General features: G+C 44.2%; 1 protein-coding gene across 1 annotated transcript in view; it reads right to left on the bottom strand.

The window, feature by feature from the left end:
• LOC129857898 (collagen alpha-1(XXIII) chain-like) overlaps positions 1-21,193 on the bottom strand; it is a 211,474-nt gene that overhangs the window by 13,402 nt on the left and 176,879 nt on the right. The window contains exons 9-20 of the mRNA XM_055926579.1: positions 19,603-19,629; positions 10,979-11,050; positions 9,537-9,617; positions 5,127-5,153; positions 4,990-5,016; positions 4,773-4,826; positions 3,553-3,615; positions 3,390-3,434; positions 2,722-2,799; positions 2,595-2,618; positions 278-322; positions 111-155 (exon numbers count right to left, since the gene is read on the bottom strand). Of these exons, the coding sequence (XP_055782554.1) occupies positions 111-155; positions 278-322; positions 2,595-2,618; positions 2,722-2,799; positions 3,390-3,434; positions 3,553-3,615; positions 4,773-4,826; positions 4,990-5,016; positions 5,127-5,153; positions 9,537-9,617; positions 10,979-11,050; positions 19,603-19,629 (588 nt within the window). The remainder of the gene's footprint in view (positions 1-110; positions 156-277; positions 323-2,594; positions 2,619-2,721; positions 2,800-3,389; positions 3,435-3,552; positions 3,616-4,772; positions 4,827-4,989; positions 5,017-5,126; positions 5,154-9,536; positions 9,618-10,978; positions 11,051-19,602; positions 19,630-21,193) is intronic.

The following is a 21,193-nucleotide window of genomic DNA, read 5'->3' on the forward strand; positions in this document are numbered from 1 at the left end:
AATAGGTGAATTAAATATATCACGTGCAACATTTCTAAACATTGGAGTGATACAGTGATTTTACGTGGGTTATAAAAAAAACTGTCAAAGGGACATTAGAGTGTCTATACCTTCTCCCCATCTAGTCCAGATGTCCCAGGCAAGCCTAGCTCTCCCTGGAGCAGTGAGGAAAAGACACAAGTTCAAACTGGCAATTTATCTTCAAAGAGTATTGACTTCCATTGATTCAGACACAATGGATAGAAGAGATGGCATGTGTATATAAATAAGACCCTACCTTTCCCCCTGGGGGTCCTGGGGGCCCCGGTAAACCTGGTGGGCCCTAGGAAGGGACAGACAGACAGAGAGGTCACACAAAATACAAAACCTCAGCCAGGCAAGTCGATCTGTCTCAGTAGTCTGTTAGTAGAATTACAATAAAATCCATGGATAAATCTACGTATATCCAATTCCATCACTCTTCATCAGGCAGTCAAACAGTGATTGTTTGTTGAGTAGGTCCGCTCAGACAAGCATACAAACTCAGAGTCAGTGGATTATGTATGTATTATCCTTAGAGCAATTGTGGGATTCAAGACGCCAGTGTAGGGCAAAAACAGCAAAACATTGTGGATGGATGGTGGATTTCACAACACAACACTCTCAGTAAACTAACGGATCATTATTCTCCTTTCTCTGATGAGGACCAGCTTTGCTATGGATGCTTTGGTGCAAATCGGCAATAAAATTGATCTATTGGGTCAGGTTATGCGGTTGGCTGAACACAATACCTTGGCATCATGTCACACGACATGGCTGGTATATTATTAACCCCGGGTTGAACTCTCAGAGAAGGACTCTGGAGTCTTGAGCAAACAATAGGAAAGTGGATCAAGTCCAGCAAGGAGCTGGGGATGGCACGCACGCACGCACGCACGCACGCACGCACGCACGCACGCACGCACGCACGCACGCACACACACACACACACACACACACACACACACACACACACACACACACACACACACACACACACACACACACACACACACACCACAGCAAAGACCTCCAGCACCCACCAGCAGTAAACCTAAAAGAGCCTGATACAGCCCTATTGACCTAGCCAGAGCTATTACCATAGCATCCATAGCATCCTAACCTCTTCTAACCACATAGTTAATGGGGCAGGATGGAGTCAACCTCTCAGGGCAGCAGAATGGAAAGCCTGGACTCAGACTGACATTTTCTCACTGCAGCATGGACGGTTCCTGGGTTAGGGCTGAGAAGGCTGACCCTAGGCCTTGGAGCTAATACATGGTTCTATTTCTGTATGCTGTATGTGAGGGACATGGAGCCATTGTGCCTCCTGTGGTGCTTCGCCACAAAGCAGAGGTTGTGTGTGTGACCTCTTGAAGCATTAAAAGATGGAAATCAGATTAATTCCCAGAGATGTATTATACATGTTGATTTCTCCATGCCCTCTCTTCCAGGTTTTTGTTTTGTGCTCTGGCAAAACTATGGCAACGGGAAAGGGTTTACAAACAACTATTGTTCCAAGTTACTCCATCTCCTGAAACGATGGCCACCCACGCGGATCATTTGAACGCTGTGATAAACAAATGAATGAATTCTGAAGCGCCAATTTCATCACCCAAACGTGGATGGAATCAATATGGCACATCATGAAGCAAGTGAAATGATTCAAAACGGATTTGGGTTTGTTCAATAGTTCACCAGTATGTAAACTGATATAGATAGGCTTCAGAACACCGATAAGATCTCAGGTCTATGTTGTGACCAGCTCATGTGTAACTCAGTCATGTCTAAAGCATAGCATGCGCATGGGCCTACTCTAAACCTGGGGACCCCTGTAGATAGTGTCGATGAATCCGAAGCACACGCCAGTGAAGAGATAGGGATCTCTTATTAGCATGTAGCATGGGGCACAGCACGAAGAGCAGATGTTTGTGCCTTGACTGTGAAATGAGTTAAAAGACATCTCCCTCTCTCTTTACTACGCGTCCCGACTGGAGTGAGCAAGAAAAGTGCAAATCGGATATTATATCATTCTAGTTCTTTCAACCCAAGCAGCATCACAGATCACACCACCACATAGCAGGGTTAACGTCAAGCCGCATATCATGTGAGGCAACAGTAACACAGCATGGAACAAATACATTTGAAAAGTGAAATGAATGGTGTTTTGACTCTGCATGATTGAGAATGTCACTATGTAATATCAGAGGTTGTGTTCCAGCTGTGAGGTATTTACGGTAGCTTGGTGTTGCATCCTGTGTATATATATGTATGAGGGGACAGTGGCTGGTTGCAGGACACTTTGGTTTTATGTCTCTGGTTAGTTGGTGGTTGTGGGTGATGGAGTAGTGATATCTAATATGTCTGATGTCAGGGCTGTGGGATCGAGTGTCCTCCTTACACGAAACACTCAGGGATTGTTCCACTCTGGTCTTAGAAGCTACATGTGTACACAGGCACCCGTGTGTATGCTCACGTGTATGAGTGCATGCGCCTATGTCTATGCATTAGTGTGTGTGAGAACACACTGACTACACAGACCACATCGACAAAGCCGTGATGTGACAGTGGTTTACCCCAACACTGATGGTCTGGATGGCCTGTCAGGAAGGAAGAGCAGCATGTTAAGTCTGTCGGGATAACTCTATGATACTCTATGGGCCTTCAAACACATTATCTAAGTCTCTGACTGGGTGGTCTCACCTGGAAGGCTTCTAGTAGCTTCCCATTGAAGTCAATGACCTCAGTGGAGCCAGGAACCCCCTTTTCACCAGGATAACCCTAAGAGGAGAGGGGAAGAAAGGAGAGAGAGAAAGAGAGAGAGAGAGTCATCGAGGGAAAGAGAAAGAGAGAGACAGAGAGAGATATTGAGAAAGAGAAAGAGAGATAGAGATTGAGAAAGACACAGAGGTATTGAGAAAGAGATACAGAGAAAGAGAGAGAGATATAGAGATAGAGATATTGAGAAAGAGATAGCGAGAGAAAGATATTGAGAAAGAGGTAAATATATTGAGAAAAAGATAGAGATAGATATTGATAAAGAGATACAGAGACAGAGAGATATTGAGAAAGAGATAGAGAGATAAATATTGAGAAAGAGATAAAGATATTGAGAAAAAGATAGAGAGAAATATTGATAAAGAGACAGAGAGAAATATTGATAAAGAGACAGAGAGATAGATATTGAGAAAGAAATAAAGATATTGAGAAAAAGATAGCGAGAAAGAGATATATTGAGAAAGATATATATATAGAGAGAGAGATTGAGTAGCTCATGAGCATCAAATAATCACACAAAAAAGTACATAAAAAGGTAGCCTCAGACAACTGTGAACATGATCTTTGGTGGTGATTAGGCTGTGTACACATACCAAGTCTCCCTGGGTGCCTTGCTCTCCGATATCTCCTTTGTCTCCCTACAAAATACACACAAACACAAACAGTTGAACAAAAGCCTTTGAATTGGCTGTGTCCATACAGGAGAAACAACCTCTCATGTATTTATTTATGTGGAGGTGACAGGATATGCCTCACCTTAAACCCTGGGAGTCCGTCCATGCCCCTCTCACCCTTCTCTCCCAGCAAACCAGCCTCCCCCTGTTAAACAGAAAAAAACACAAAGCTTAGGCGTAGCTAAGCCACTTCACAATAATGTGTTCAGCACAAAATCATAAAAAAGTGTAGGCCTGCTATAGTCGGTCAGTTCCATCTATGGTGGTATAGCTGGAAGGAGGAAGTGGTGAAAAACAACACCAGAGGAACCGAGAGGGATTAACACCATAGAACAGGCCTGTGTTACAGACTGTAGAAAGGCCAGGCCAGCAGGCCCTCTTCTATTCCTGGCCATAGCAGTTTGAGCGGAGCAGTTCGTCCCCAATAAAAACGTCAGTAACCACAAACAGCAGCTCACTTCAACTCACTCCCAGACAGCACGCACGCACACACACACAGACACACACTCGCACACAAACACACACAGACCGAAGCTGATAGAGAGGCAGTCAGTGCCGAGTGCCTGGCATCTGTCGTCTCTGGAGTCTTTAAAAAGCCCATGACATCACTGCAACAGAGGAGAGCGTTTAGCACTGGCTAGAGGCCTAACTCGGAGGAGAGGGAGAGATGTAGAGAGAACGAGAGAGAGAGCAATGAGGGTACAAATGAAAGCGAAAGCAATGTGTTTGATGTCTCAATCTATGCCACCCAAGACCTGTTAAGAGCGATAAACTCCAGACAGAAACAAGTGAAGAAAGGGGAATGAAAGGGATAGATACGAGAGGCAGGGAGAGAGAGAGAGAGTGGGGGAATAAAACACAGTCTGACATAGACTGTCCTCCCGGGTGGCGCAGTGGTCTAGGGCACTGCATCGCAGTGCTAGCTGCGCCACCAGAGTCTCTGGGTTCGCGCCCAGGCTGGGCTGGGTTCGCGCCCAGGCTCTGTCGCAGCCGGCCGCAACCGGGAGGTCCGTGGGGCGACGCACAATTGGCATAGCGTCGTCCGGGTTAGGGAGGGTTTGGCCGGTAGGGATATCCTTGTCTCAGTATGTAAAATGTAATAAAAATGTATGCACTCTACTGTAAGTCGCTCTGGATAAGAGCGTCTGCTAAATGACTAAAATGTAATGTAAATGTATAGAGATGAAAAGAAGAAGAGAAGGAGGTTTAGGCGTAGGAGAAACTCTGAGCGTGGTCATGTAATAAGCAGCTAATAGTGTTAGCAATGGCTAACTCCTTAATTAGCGTTAAGATCATCTTCACCTTTGACCCTGGGGGTCCCTGTGGCCCTGGGTATCCTGGCTCGCCATCTTCACCCTGAGAGCGCACAAGGGGTCAACAAAGGTAATCACACAACACAAACCTGTACCCTATTGTATGCATAAGCATCCGGGCAGATATACTGTGAACTCCATGCATATCGAGTGTACATTTATAGTGTATTTTGTGGTATGTGTAGGGACATAGAGACATGACTTACCGTCTTTCCAGGTACACCTGCTTGTCCCTGTGAATGACAAAGAGATGTAGTTGGCGCATAATCTCTAAACTCGCCTGCAAGTGCTAGTGCCCAAAAAGAAATAACACATCACATAAACATTTGGATAACAGACTCACCTCCACACCATCGTGACCAGGGAAACCCTGTGGAGAACCAAGCAGAAAAAAATCACACATCCAGGTCTCCATTAGACGTTGTGCATTCTGAGGAGTAGCCACAGGAGGTCAGTGTTTTATCATCCTACATAGAGTCATGGTTATGTGCCTGCTATCATGTCACGCATGTCCAGCTGTTTTTGGCTCAATCTTCCTATGCTGGAGGACATGTACCTCTGCTCACAATGAACCACATGTGTGAGACATGTTTTGTATGTCCAGCTGTTTTTGGCTCAGTCTTTCTATGCTGGAGGACATGTACCTCTGCTCACAATGAACCACATGTGTAAAGACATGTACATGGTTTTGGGAATACATAACCCCTCATTCCTTTTTCTATAAGAAGACATTCTATGACCTCATCTACACAATCAGGTACCATACACAAACAAACACAGAGCATCTTCCTTTTCAAACTTCTTGGCTGGAATCCAATGGTGATTAGAATGAATCCACCAAATGCAACTTTTGACTGTGTGTGTGTGTGTGTGGTTTTACTCTCCTTGTTTGGACCAGAAGTCCTCACGGGGATAATAGAACAAGGACATTTTGCCCATCCCCACAAGGAAAAAGGCTATTTTAAGCTTAGGGGTTAGGTTTAGGGTTAGAATTAGGTTTAAGGGTTACATTTTGGGGTTAGGGGTTAGGGTTTCAAATCGAATCAAATCAAATCTTATTTGTCACATGCGCCGAATACAACGGGTGTAGTAGACCTTACAGTGAAATGCTTACTTACAAGCCCTTCACCAACAATGCAGTTTTAAGAAAAATAAGTGTTAAATGAAAAAATAGATAAGTTAAAAAGAAAAAGAAAAAATAATTAAAGAGCAGCAGTAAAATAACAGTAGCGAGGCTATTTACATGGGGTACCAGTACAGAGACAATGTGCGGGAGCACAGGTTAGTCGAGGTAATTGAGGTAATATGTACATGTAGAGTTAAAGTGTCTGTGCATAGATAATAAACAGAGAGTAGCACCAGTGTAAAAGAGGGGGAAGGGGGACAATGCAAATAGTCTGGGTAGCTATTTGATTGGCTGTTCAAGAGTCTTATGGCTTTGGGGTAGAAGCTGTTTAGAAGCCTTCTGGAACTAGACTTGGCACTCCGGTACCGCTTGCCGTTCGGTAGCAGAGAGAACAGTCTATGACTAGGGTGGCTGGAGTCTTTGACAATTCTTAGGGCCTTCCTCTGACACCGCCTGGTATAAAGGTCCTGGATGGCAGGAAGCTTGGCCCCAGTGATGTAATGGGCCATACGCACTACCCTCTGTAGTGCCTTGCGGTCGGAAGCCGAGCAGTTCCCATACCAGGCAGTGATGCAACCAGTCAGGATGCTCTCGATGGTGCAGCTGTAGAACGTTTTGAGGATCTGAGGACCCATGCCAAATATTTTCAGTCTCCTGACTGAAAAATAGCAGTCTCCTGCTTTGTCGTGCCCTCTTCACTACAGTTTTGGTGTGTTTGGATCATGATAGTTTGTTGGTGATCTGGACACCAAGGAACTTGAAACTCTCAACCCGTTCCACTAAAGCCCTGTCGATGTGAATGGGGCGTGCTCGGCCCTCCTTTTCCTATAGTCCACAATCATCTCCTTTGTCTTGATCACGTTGAGGGAGAGGTTGTTGTCCTGGCACCACATGACCAGATTTCTGACCTCCTCCCTATAGGCTGTCTCATTGTTGTCGGTGATCAGGCCTACCACTGTTGTGTTGTCGGCAAACTTAATGATAGTGTTGGAGTCGTGCCTTGCCATGCAGTCATGAATGAACAGGGAGTATAGGAGGGGACTGAGTATGCACCCACGAGAGGGAGGTGGCAGAGGGAGGTGTTTAGTCCCAGGGTCCTTAGCTTAGTGATGAGCTTTGAGGGCACTACGGTGTTGAACACTGAGCTGTTGTCAATGAATAGCATTCTCACGTAGGTGTTCCTTTTGTGTAGGTGGGAAATGGCAGTGTGGAGTGCAGTGGCGATTGCACCATCTGTGGATCTGTTGGGGCGGTATGCAAATTGGAGTGGGTCTAGGGTTTCTGGGATAATGGTGTTGATGTGAGCCATGACCAGCCTTTTTAAAGCACATAAAGTGCTAGGGGTCGGTAGTCATTTAGGCAGGTTAACTTAGTGTTCTTGGGTACAGGGACTAGGGTGGTCTGCGTGAAACATGTTGGTATTAGAGACTCAGTCAGGTACAGGTTGAAAATGTCAGTGAAGACACTTGCCAGTTGGTCAGCGCATGCTCGGAGTACACGTCCTGGTAATCCGTCTGGCCCTGCGGCCTTGTGAATGTTGACCTGTTTAAAGGTTTTACTCACATCGGCTAGGGAGAGCGTGATCTCTAAGGTCGTGATCATTCAGAGCTGATGCTCTCATTCGTGTTGCTTGCCTCAAAGCGAGCATGAAGTAATGTAGCTTGTCTGGCAGGCTCGTGTCACTGGGCAGCTCACGGTTGTGCTTCCCTTTGTAGGTTTTAAGGGTTAGGGATTTGTGGTTATGGTTAAGGTTAGCGTTAGGTTAAGGGTTAGGTTTAGGGTTAGGGGTTAGGGAAAATATGATTTTGAATGGGAATCAATTGTTTGGTCCCCACAAGGATAGTAAAACAAACATGTGTGTGCTTGTGTGTCAGGTGGATGATTTGTATGCTTGGTGTAGAACCATGTGTGTTGAAATCATCCATGGAGAGGCACAGGCCTGGAGAGTTGTTCTGTGTAAGTAGCCCCTCATACAGACAGACAGCTCTTTGTCTCTTAAGCACGCTGTCTGTTTATCTACACACTCAAGCACTTACTGCTCTCCATTAACAAATATTATTATGAATGGGAAGTTACGCTGACTCTCTCCTCATATTTCCCATTTTCTCCATTGCCTACTTGAGAACAGGGATGTATTCCATCTGGCTTCCTTCTCCACTCTAAACGTACGGGTGCAGGCATGTGCGCACACCGCCCCACACAATCTCCCCTCACCCTTCACCTTTGGACCGTATCGTCTTCTTGTTCCCCTCTCACCCATAACTCTTCTCTTCTTTCCACTCCTGTCTCTTACCTTTCGATGCCACCGGGCAATCTTTTCTCAAGTCCTCTGCCCCCTCTCCTTTACCCTCCTTCACTTATTATCTGATGCCACAGAACCGCCTCTGTGCTTTCTCTCTGCCCCCCCCCACTCTTTCTCCCACTCTCTCCCCCTCTCCCTCCCTCTCTCTCTTTCTCTCTCTCTCCCTGTCTCAGTAATGAGGAGGGGTTGAGGTCATTCACTAGGGAGAAAGAACAGAACAACAGATCCACTCTTCATTCTCTGCTTTTCTCTCTCATACATCTGTCTACAACATGGACAGGGGCTAGCAGCCTCCACGTTGCTTTGTTTAGTTGTTTTCTGCTCTGCAACGGGACTATGTTCAATAAAAGGACAAGCAATTTGTTTACACCCCCGTTTATGACTCAAGTCTGTTTTTTTGGTCCGTCCCTGCACTCTGCTCCATATTTGTTTTGTAGCCAGCCCTCCTCTTGCCCTGTCTAACCGACATTTTTCATCACAGTCCAGCTTTGACACCATGCCAACTGCCAATATGGGTAACAGTGCATTCGTTTGTGATCTTGGATAAACACAAATAACCTAAACCCCTACCCCGGCTCCTCGTCCCACTGATCTCCAACCACAGTTTGAGACAGTGGCTCCAGATGAAATAACCCCAGGCTGGTTTAAAGTTAATCTAGAGAAACAGTGGTGGCCCAAGGCTAAAGATCTATTGTTTGGTGAGGCAGTAAAACTGTGGATGAACCCAGAGAGAGTGCCATATCTGTTACAGGGGCACAGAGTGATAGAGCTGGGGTAGGGCCGACTGGTGGGAGACTAGGGCTAGCTGGATCACTTTGTGGCCTTCTGTTACAGAAACCAGATGAGGCCAGGAGCAAAGCGTTTATTTTGGGCTGTTTTAAGTAAGCCGCAGCTCGCTGGCAGCCACAGTAGGCTCTGTCGATGTGGGTTCACTGCACTCTTATTACACCCTTTCCCCTCACTATCCTCTCACTGTCTCTCACTGTCTCTCACTGTCACGCCCATGTGTTCAACACGACCAGGTCAACACTATTGTGGTCAACAGAGCTATTGATGACAGGTGTTGGAGTGACCAGAAACTTAGTGGCGGCAACCTAGTTATCCATCATCAGCTGCATGGAACTAAGAGAGGACGCAGTATTGGTAAATAGAGTAAGACAGAGAGATCGAGAGGATAAAGGGAGGAGAAAGTGACGGAGACAATGGGAAGTTATGTGTGTGTGTGTGTGTACGTGGTGTGTGTGCATGCATATGGGTTACATTTGTATATTCTACCTTTACCTGTATGTGTGTGCTTATATGTGTGTGTAAGGTAATGCTGATACCTGTTCTCCAGCGGGGCCGCGGGGCCCGTCCTTGCCTGTGTTCCCAGGAGGACCTCTGGGGCCCGGGGACCCTTGGTCACCCTGCAAGACAACAACAAAGGGATAAGAGAGGGACATCCTGATAGAAGAAATTAGAAAATATGGTGACAAACACACACACACACACACACACACACACACACACACACACACACACACACACACACACACACACACACACACACACACACACACACACACACACACACACACACACACACACACACACACACACACACACACACACACACAAATGTTTTGTTTTTCTCTCCAGAATGGTAAATACATTATTTACCATATGACACACACAAACACACCCAAACATACACATGTAAACTCTCCCAGGCACGAGATACGTTAACTAAGTATTAAACACAACATCAACTGAACTGTGAAATGAAGTGTTTCATTTAATTGCTCTAGCCAAATGGAACCACATCACATGAAAGGGTATTTTACCAATGGAATTACAATTTACAAGGCAAAAACGTCCTTCCGCGCCAGTTCAGAATTTCCCTTAACCCACTTAGCGCTACATCCCACTTAGGCATCTCCTTAGTGACTTGCCTAGTTAAATAACTGTAAAATAAAATTCAAATAAAAACATACATTTCCACACCAGTATTTTCACACTGTGGTGAAGTAATCTAATCTAACGGTTAAAGTAAACCCTGTTCATGTTAATGTTTTCCTGCTTGGTTCTTGTATAACTAAATCCATTCCATTAAACCAGAGTCATCTCATGGTATTCACATGGATATTCCCAGCATTCTCAATCACCGACATAATGTATGTGCTGGTCTGGGCCTGTGTGTTGTGGTGAGATGTGTGAGGGAAGGGCCTTTTCATTTCGACTGATTCTATCAAGGTCTTCATCCACCAGACTCTCGGCCGGTTTCCCTGCGTAGACGATTAACATAGTTCTGGAAGGCAGAGGACTCCACCAACAAAGCTGTTCTATTCCCAATATAATGAAAAGCACACAATCCTAAACCCGCTCTAACATGTGGCCCTGTAGTTTTCTGATATGTTTTCTATTGGTTTTGTCATGTTACGAAATAGGCACCATGGAAACACCACACGCACACACACACACACGCACACGCACACGCACACGCACACGCACACGCACACGCACACGCACACACACACACACACACACACACACACACACACACACACACACACACACACACACACACACACATTAAACAGAACACAGCACATGTGCATGAGGAGATAAATGAACTGAGAGAAAGCAGCAGAGAGATGACAACAGAGAGAGCGATATAATGAAGAAAAGGGTGAGGGATATAATATCAGGCAGTGAATAAGAGATGTCAACCAGCAGTGAACGGGTTAAAGGTGGTTAGAGGTGCACACATGCCTTAGTGGAGGTGTACCTTCATCAAGCGTCTCTGAAAGTTGGACTGGTCACCAGACATAAAGCCGTGGTCATAGCGGGGAAAGACCATCTGAACCAGGAGAACAGAGGAGGAGGTAGAGAGAAAAAAGGAAGAGTAGGGATGGAGGGAAGCACAGAGAGGGTGCAGAGCAGAAGATTGAAAGAGAAAGTGACAGAGCGGTGGATAGAGAAAGAGAGATAGAGGGAAAGGAAACAGGAAGAAAGAAAAATCAAGAAATCAGTGATTAAATAAGTCAGAGACCGATTTCAGGCTGAAGTTCCCCTCCATTCTCCAAGGAGAGACAGAGTGAGGTGCTGAGAAGTGAGAGACTGACAGAGTAAGCTTCCAGGTAAGAGGTCAGGGTTGAGAGGTCAAAGGTGACCCAGCAACTGTAGTCCAGCGGAGAGAGACAGGCAGGTCAGCGGAGGCCTGCTGGGAGAACAAGGCTACGGAGGGGCACGAGGGACAAACCTTAACGGTGAGGATCTGATTACTGTGCAGACCTGCGTATGAGTTGTGGGAAGGAGGGCCCTGGGGGAGGAGGGGGGAGGAGGGGGGAGAAACACAGAGGAGGGTGAGTCACCTGTCGGAGGAATGGTGGAGCACCATGTGGCTAAGGTAAATGTTCAACAGGTGTGTGTGACAGTCCATTCGCCACATGGGTGTCTATAATGTTAAAATGTGGAAGGATTGATCTGTATACTACCGGTACTCATATCTCTTCATACCCAGTTAGACAGAGCTGTAGAGTACACTAAATAGTCATCAAATAGCACCAACTTTAAATAATAATGTTTAGTCGGGGCTAGGACTTTTCTATAATCTATCCATTCACTCTCCAGGAAATCCATATCTAGGATTTAGGATATGTGAACCAGTCTGTACCTATTTGCTGTATATGTCCCTTTCTTTCTTTGTAAACCAATATCTGTGTGACTCACTCTATAATAATGCATCTCTTTAAACCCACAGAGGAGGTTGTGTTTGGAGGCTCTGTTTTGTTGAGCCCAACAGACAGTAACTATGATAATTTCCTCTCAAGCAGAACAGAACACAGAGAGTCTGTCGGCAGATAACTCATATGGAGACCAGCAACTCTGTTTGAGTTCCCTCACAAAGCAAATGGATGGGAGAGAGGGATGCGAGAGAGGGATAGAGAGAGTTGGTGGGCGAGGGGAAATCAAAGGGAGAGAGAGAGAGAGAGAGAGAGAGAGAGAGAGAGAGAGAGAGAGAGAGAGAGAAAAGGTAGAGAAAGCAAAAGCCGAACAGAGACAAGAGGGAGAGAGAGAGAGAGAGGGAAAAGGTAGAGAAAGCAAAAGCCGAACAGAGACAAGAGGGAGAGAGAGAGAGAGAGAAGGTAGAGAAAGCAAAAGCCGAACAGAGACAAGAGGGAGAGAGAGGGAGAGAGAGAACGAGAGAGAGATATGCCAGTCTGGTCATGAGTTTTCTGTTAGTGGGCTGCGGCGATCGTTGTACAGCTGAGGTTTCCGACACCACAGCCTCTCTTTCCCCCCTCTCTTCTGTCTCATTCACTCACTCATTCCTACCGTGAAGGCCACATTTGATCATCCCTTATAGCGCAGAGTCTCACTATAGACTGAAAGGGTGTTACACACTCATCTCCCCTACACCTCATGCACACTGTACAACCTGAGTTCTTTCTGACCACATGGCTCAGTGTGTGTGTGTGTGTGTGTGTGTGTGTGTGTGTGTGTGTGTGTGTGTGTGTGTGTGTGTGTGTGTGTGTGTGTGTGTGTGTGTGTGTGTGTGTGTGTGTGTGTGTGTGTGTGTGTGTGTTTGTGTGTGGAAAGCTCTGGGTCCTACTCTTCCAACATCAGGCTGACAGTAAGACAAAAAAATCGTCTAGCTTCTAAGTTCCTATCCATCATGCCCTCTATCTCCCCCACACCGAGGGAAAGAGAGAAGACAGCTTGGGTTGGGATAAACCCCCACCATGGGGGGGTCTTTCATCGCAGTCTGAAGATGAACCTAAATACACAGTTACTTCCTGTTGGGACGCAACAGTCAAGAGTCTTGTCTTAAAGATGGAGAGCCTCTTGAGCTAGAATGTTTGTCGCCTTCTTCAAAGGTGCTTTGAACAGCCTCGAGTAAAATCATCGTGACATCTTTCTGTGGGAGAGTGGTGGCTGTTTATCTTTTTGTTATTGAGCACATTTTAATGTCTCTGCCATCCTGGGTTATTGAGTATCTTTTAATGTCTCTGCCATCCTGGGTTATTGAGTATCTTTTAATGTCTCTGCCATCCTGAGTTATTGAGTATCTTATAATGTCTCTGCCATCCTGGGTTATTGAGTATCTTTTAATGTCTCTGCCATCCTGGGTTATTGAGTATATTTTAACGTCTCTGCCATCCTGGGTTATTGAGTATCTTTTAATGTCTCTGCCATTCTGGGTTATTGAGTATCTTTTAATGTCTCTGCCATCCTGGGTTATTGAGTATCTTATAATGTCTCTGCCATTCTGGGTTATTGAGTTTATTTTAATGTCTCTGCCATCCTGGGTTATTGAGTATCTTATAATGTCTCTGCCATCCTGGGTTATTGAGTATCTTTTAATGTCTCTGCCATCCTGGGTTATTGAGTATCTTTTAATGTCTCTGCGATCCTGGGTTATTGAGTATCTTATAATGTCTCTGCCATCCTGGGTTATTGAGTATCTTATAATGTCTCTGCCATCCTGGGTTATTGAGTATCTTATAATGTCTCTGCCATCCTGGGTTATTGAGTATCTTATAATGTCTCTGCCATCCTGGGTTATTGAGTATCTTATAATGTCTCTGCGATCCTGGGTTATTGAGTATCTTATAATGTCTCTGCCATCCTGGGTTATTGAGTATCTTATAATGTCTCTGCCATCCTGGGTTATTGAGTATCTTTTAATGTCTCTGCCATCCTGGGTTATTGAGTATCTTATAATGTCTCTGCGATCCTGGGTTATTGAGTTTATTTTAATGTCTCTGCGATCCTGGGTTATTGAGTATCTTATAATGTCTCTGCCATCCTGGGTTATTGAGTATCTTATAATGTCTCTGCCATCCTGGGTTATTGAGTATCTTATAATGTCTCTGGCATTCTGGGTTATTGAGTATCTTATAATGTCTCTGCCATCCTGGGTTATTGAGTATCTTTTAATGTCTCTGCCATCCTGGGTTATTGAGTATATTTTAATCTATCTGCCATCCTGGGTTATTGAGTATCTTATAATGTCTCTGCCATCCTGGGTTATTGAGTATCTTTTAATGTCTCCGGCATCCTGGGTTATTGAGTATCTTATAATGTCTCTGCCATCCTGGGTTATTGAGTATCTTTTAATGTCTCTGCCATCCTGGGTTATTGAGTATCTTTTAATGTCTCTGCCATCCTGGGTTATTGAGTATCTTTTAATGTCTCTGCCATCCTGGGTTATTGAGTATCTTTTAATGTCTCTGCCATCCTGGGTTATTGAGTATCTTTTAATGTCTCTGCCATCCTGGGTTATTGAGTATCTTTTAATGTCTCTGCCATCCTGGGTTATTGAGTATATTTTAATGTCTCTGCCATTCTGGGTTATTGAGTATCTTATAATGTCTCTGCCATCCTGGATTATTGAGTATCTTTTAATGTCTCTGCCATTCTGGGTTATTGAGTATCTTTTAATGTCTCTGCCATCCTGGGTTATTGAGTATCTTTTAATGTCTCTGCCATCCTGGGTTATTGAGTATCTTTTAATGTCTCTGCCATCCTGGGTTATTGAGTATCTTTTAATGTCTCTGCCATCCTGGGTTATTGAGTATCTTATAATGTCTCTGCCATCCTGGGTTATTGAGTATCTTTTAATGTCTCTGCCATCCTGGGTTATTGAGTATCTTTTAATGTCTCTGCCATCCTGGGTTATTGAGTATATTTTAATGTCTCTGCCATCCTGGGTTATTGAGTATCTTATAATGTCTCTGCCATCCTGGGTTATTGAGTATATTTTAATGTCTCTGCCATCCTGGGTTATTGAGTATCTTTTAATGTCTCTGCCATCCTGGGTTATTGAGTATCTTTTAATGTCTCCGGCATCCTGGGTTATTGAGTATATTTTAATGTCTCTGCCATCCTGGGTTATTGAGTATCTTATAATGTCTCTGCCATCCTGGGTTATTGAGTATCTTATAATGTCTCTGCCATCCTGGGTTATTGAGTATCTTTTAATGTCTCTGCCATCCTGGGTTATTGAGTATCCTATAATGTCTCTGCCATCCTGGGTTATTGAGTATATTTTAACATCTCTGCCATCCTGGGTTATTGAGTATCTTTTAATGTCTCTGCCATCCTGGGTTATTGAGTATCTTTTAATGTCTCTGCCATCCTGGGTTATTGAGTATCTTTTAATGTCTCTGCCATCCTGGGTTATTGAGTATCTTTTAATGTCTCTGCCATCCTGGGTTATTGAGTATATTTTAATATCTCTGCCATCCTGGGTTATTGAGTATCTTATAATGTCTCTGCCATCCTGGGTTATTGAGTATCTTATAATGTCTCTGCCATCCTGGGTTATTGAGTATCTTTTAATGTCTCTGCCATCCTGGGTTATTGAGTATCTTATAATGTCTCTGCCATCCTGGGTTATTGAGTATCTTATAATGTCTCTGCCATCCTGGGTTATTGAGTATCTTTTAATGTCTCTGCCATCCTGGGTTATTGAGTATCTTATAATGTCTCTGCCATCCTGGGTTATTGAGTATCTTTTAATGTCTCTGCCATCCTGGGTTATTGAGTATCTTTTAATGTCTCCGGCATCCTGGGTTATTGAGTATATTTTAATGTCTCTGCCATCCTGGGTTATTGAGTATCTTATAATGTCTCTGCCATCCTGGGTTATTGAGTATCTTATAATGTCTCTGCCATTCTGGGTTATTGAGTATCTTATAATGTCTCTGCCATCCTGGGTTATTGAGTATCTTTTAATGTCTCTGCCATCCTGGGTTATTGAGTATCTTTTAATGTCTCCGGCATCCTGGGTTATTGAGTATATTTTAATGTCTCTGCCATCCTGGGTTATTGAGTATCTTATAATGTCTCTGCCATCCTGGGTTATTGAGTATCTTATAATGTCTCTGCCATTCTGGGTTATTGAGTATCTTATAATGTCTCTGCCATCCTGGGTTATTGAGTATATTTTAATGTCTCTGCCATCCTGGGTTATTGAGTATCTTATAATGTCTCTGCCATCCTGGGTTATTGAGTATCTTTTAATGTCTCTGCCATCCTGGGTTATTGAGTATCCTATAATGTCTCTGCCATCCTGGGTTATTGAGTATCTTTTAATGTCTCTTCCATCCTGGGTTATTGAGTTTATTTGAATATCTCTGCCATCCTGGGTTATTGAGTTTATTTGAATATCTCTGCCATCCTGGGTTATTGAGTATCTTTTAATGTCTCCGGCATCCTGGGTTATTGAGTATATTTTAATGTCTCTGCCATCATGTGTATGTGATCTGAGCCCACTTTTGGGCCAACACTGGCAGTAATGATGACAGATCGACAGGAAGTCACACTGACAGTGATGCATGACTACTTCCTGTTTTTGTGTGTCTCCTCTTATCCTCTCCAATGGGGGCAGAGGTAGAGAGTACAGAGAGAGAGTTGACATCAGAACCCAATGTTGACAGAGTGTGGGGCAGGGGATTGATAATAATATATACCATTCAGCAAATCATTTTGTTCAAAGTGACTTTGTCGTCCGTGCATATACATTACATAGAGGTGGCCCCAGCAGGAATCAAACCCACAACCTTTGACGTTGCAAGTGCCATGCTCTACCTACTGAGCCACACAGGACCACATTGGTTAAGTGTGTACTCCTACTGTCTACATCAATATATTATCAGGTCCTGTTAACACAGACAACAAATGCAAATAGTTGATATGTATACCCCAAAACTCTCATTCAGCAGCATATACTGACTGAGAGTCCCATCCTGCTAATTGGCTGACACTTGTCACCTAATCTATCAACACCCAATCAACGAGCAACGTGCCAAGCTGCAAATACTGTAGCAGTCTGCGAGCTGCTTTGTTTTGGAAAAACGTGTGCTTCTAAGCAATCCTTTCTGGCTCTAAAGTTACCCAGGCAGATCGCAGTTACAGGCGCCGCATCCAAGTACACTATTTATCCCTTGGCGCAATAGCTAACGCACAATGCCAAAGGGATTCATTACCACACAGAGAATTACCTCAAGATCTCGCAGGATTGGCTGGTGGGCTGGGAAACCAAAGGGACTTATGGCTAGATAAAAGTCAGGAATTTCATCAATGTTGCTGACCACGTCGTAAATACCACTGGGTTTGTCCTTCGTTGACATGTAATAGCAGTATCTCGCATTATCTCACAAACACCAGTGTGGTTCAGAATGAGATGTGAATGAGAGACAGTGGGGTTGCATCCCAAATGACACCCTTGTCCCCATATATGGTCAAAAGTAGTGCCCTATATAGGGAACAGGGTACCATTTAGAATGCATCCTCTGACAGAGGATATATAGATATATATATAGAGCAGTAGCTGAGTATATAAAGAAGGGCTCTTACCAACCGTAGGTAGGAGACAACGTTTGCCCGTAACCTGTCACCTAACCCAGAGTAACCTCATTAAGCACAGTGATAAGATATACAGTACTGTAAACCGTTAATCTAAGGCCATGACTTCTTACAGAATGGTCCACACCAGATATCCCCAGGGGAGCAGTTTTTGGACCTGCACTGAGTAAAGTAGGAGATAATTATATAGATGTTAAATACAGGGATGGATGATAGCACATCGTGAAAAGGCTACAATGACAGCATTCTCCAGATGCAGAGAGAGGTTACCCCCACAATGTAAAAAGAGATGGTTTGGAGGAGACCGGTCCCCTCTGGATGCTAGTTCTGGCTCGGAGTCCTAGTTTTGGGGTTTCCACGGTGAAATATAAGTATTTCCATCACACTTAAATGGCTTCCTTTCTTATATTTGACTGGAACAGGGGGAGCTTTTAAAGCCTCATCAGAAGAGGAAGAGTGAGTTCTGGGTCTGGCCGTCATGCTAGCCACGTTGGGAAAACACGTACACACAAACGCAGAAATTCACGCACCCACACACACACTGCCTCGCCTAAATGATCAGAGGAATTATACAGCGTGTTAACGGTGTGTGTAAAGACCGGTAATGTCTTTCTGTGCATATACATGTGTTAACAAGGCAATGATGAATGATGAGAGTGGAGTGTTTTTCAGATGTTATAAATACTCCACAGAGCCAATTCCCCTCCACCCTCTCCCCATTGCCTTTTTTCTCCATTAGGGATGGACCATTACCCTAATATGCAGGGAGAGGGGGAACGGGAGGGAGGGAGGGAGGGGAGACAGATGGAGCCAGAGAACGGATGATAGAGTTTGGGACGTGAACAAGAGTTGGAGAACACGAGTTGAGGTGCTGTATTCAAACAAACGCCCTCGTTGCTTGAATTTCCTCAGGTCAGGTGCATACATACAGTATACTGTACGTACAGTTCATTCGGACTTTTTCCACATTTTGTTACGTCACAGTCTTATCCTGAAATGTATTAAATTGTTCATTTCCCCTCATCAATCTTAACACAATACCCCATAATGACAAAGCAAAAACAGTTAAAAAAAAAAAAAACACAAGTATTCAGAACCTTTACTTAGTACTTTGTTGAAGCACCTTTGTCAGCGATTACAGCCTTAGCGGCCCTGCACAGGTCTCTGCAGAGATGTTCAATCGAGTTCAAGTCCGGGCTCCCATCAAGGATCTTTCTGTACTTTGCTCCCAGTCCCTGCCACTGAAAAACAGAATCTTGGTTCTCACGGTCTGAGAGTCCATTTAGGTGCCTTTTGGCAAACTCCAAGCAGGCTGTCATGTGCCTTTTACTGAGGAGTGACTTCCGTCTGGCCACTCAACCATAAAGACCTGATTGGTGGAGTGCTGCAGAGAAGGTTGTCCTTCTGGAAGGTTCTCCCATCTCCACACAGGCCACTGTGTTCTTGGGGACCTTCAATGCTGCAGAAAATGTTTTGGTACCCTTCTCAAGATCGGTGCCTCGACACAATCCTGTCTCGGAGCTCTACGGACAATTCCTTTGACCTCAAGGCTTGGTTTTTGCTCTGACATGCACTGTCAACTGTGGGACCTTATATAAACAGGTGTGTCCCTTTCCGAATCATGTCCAATTAGTTGAATTTACCACAAGTGGACTCCAATCAAGTTGCAGAAATATCTCAAGGGTGATCAATGGACCTGAGCTCAATTTCAAGTCTCATGGCAAAGGGTCTGAATATTTATGTAAATAAGTTATTTCTATGTATATATATTTTTAATACATTTGCAAAATGTCTAAACCTGTTTTCGCTTTGCCATTATGGGTTATTGTGTGTAGATTGCTGAGAAAAAATACATTGTTTAATACCTTTTAGAATAAGGCTATAACATAACAAAATGTGGAAAAAGTCAAGGGGTCTGAATACTTTCTGAATGCACTGTACATCCATAGCTCTATACATACCCTACATCATTCGCTTCAGCAGTCAGAGAGAGTGAAGGAGATAGGGAAACAGGTTTAGAGAGGGAGAGAAACTTACCCTGGGCCCAATGTCTCCCTGGTCACCCTGTAGAGGACACACAAGAGGAGAACAACCATCAACACAAAATAAGATAATGGCTTTATTATCCCTGTGGAGAAATTTGGGTTGCTGCACTGTGCAGACATAAATACACATAATCAAATACAGAACAAGGACTTGCTGACAATACATACAGGTAGAAAAGGTGCAATTCATGAGAGGTCAAGGATTCATCTGTACAATACATATCAGTACATTCTGTAACGGCAGCCTTCCCTCTCTTCACTAGAAGAGAGAGTGTAGCAGGGATCGGACCAACACGCAGCGTAGCCAGTGCTCAACATGTTTAATTAAACGAAAACAGTGAACACTTACAACGATACAAAACAACAAAATGTGGCAAACCAAAACAGTCCTATCTGGTGCAGACAAAACACAGAGACAGGAAACAACCACCCACAATCCCCAACACAAAACAAGCCACCTATATATGATTCTCAATCAGGGACAATGATAGACAGCTGCCTCTGATTGAGAACCATATTAGGCTGGACACAGAAACAGACAAACTAGACACACAACATAGAATTCCCAACCAGCTCACGTCCTGACCAACACTAAACAAGCAAAACACATAAGAACTATGGTCAGGACGTGACACATTCTGTCAACTAAATTTCAACTGTAGGCCACCTTCCTACTGGTGGTTGGTTTAAAACATTCAGAAGCCTTAATGCTACTTAGACAAAGGATTGCCTGGCTCTATTTGCTTTGTGCCCTGGGGCCCTATAACATCACCCCGAGGGGAGTAGTTCAAACCCCTGGTAAAGAGGATGTCTGGGGTCCATCTGTACCTTATGGGCCTTAGTGAGGGCTCTCTTGTCATAGATGACCTCCAGACGTGTCTGCTTGACACCCATCACCTTACTTGCAGAGCTAGGAGCAGGGCTCTCTAAAAACGTGATTTTCCCGTGTTATACATATTTCCTAATAATAATACTGAGAAGTTGTGCAAATTATGATAATGCACTTTTAGTGTCAGAGCTGTTTGAAAAGACCACCTGAAATTGTAGTTTGTTTGGCTCGGTTGGATTTTTCAACCGTCTGGTGACATCATAAGTTAATAGACCAATACCAAAAAGAGTTTGCCCTCTTCTCTGCCAATAACGGCAAGTTTTCAGGTTACACACCCCTCCCATTAGGCCCCTCAGACCACTTCCAGACAGTCCGAGCAAAATTCTTGCTTGAGACATTGCGCTTAGCTAAGAAGCAATTTACCTTCTTTTTGACCATTTGAATTGAAAACGATCACAGTAAGGTACTTCATTTTTACCCAGAAAGGATTTGATATTAAGATAAAAAACATTTACAATGGACCTTTAAGACACTTTCGATGAAGGACTTGTAAAACAGTGACAATAAATCAACATTAAAAGAGGTTCGCTTCCTTAAAAAAATAGAGCCTTAACTGTCCTTTCTTATAAATCTGTTCTGTGCATTTCCCCCACTGTAGCGTGTGGTGTAATACAACACCCAAGAATGTACAGTCCTCCTCCACCACCCCTATGTCTTGTCCCTGAACAACAGTCATGGTGGTGGGTGTTACGTT

This window comes from Salvelinus fontinalis, chromosome 6, assembly GCF_029448725.1.
Source record: "Salvelinus fontinalis isolate EN_2023a chromosome 6, ASM2944872v1, whole genome shotgun sequence".
In the NCBI taxonomy this organism is placed as follows: domain Eukaryota; kingdom Metazoa; phylum Chordata; class Actinopteri; order Salmoniformes; family Salmonidae; genus Salvelinus; species Salvelinus fontinalis.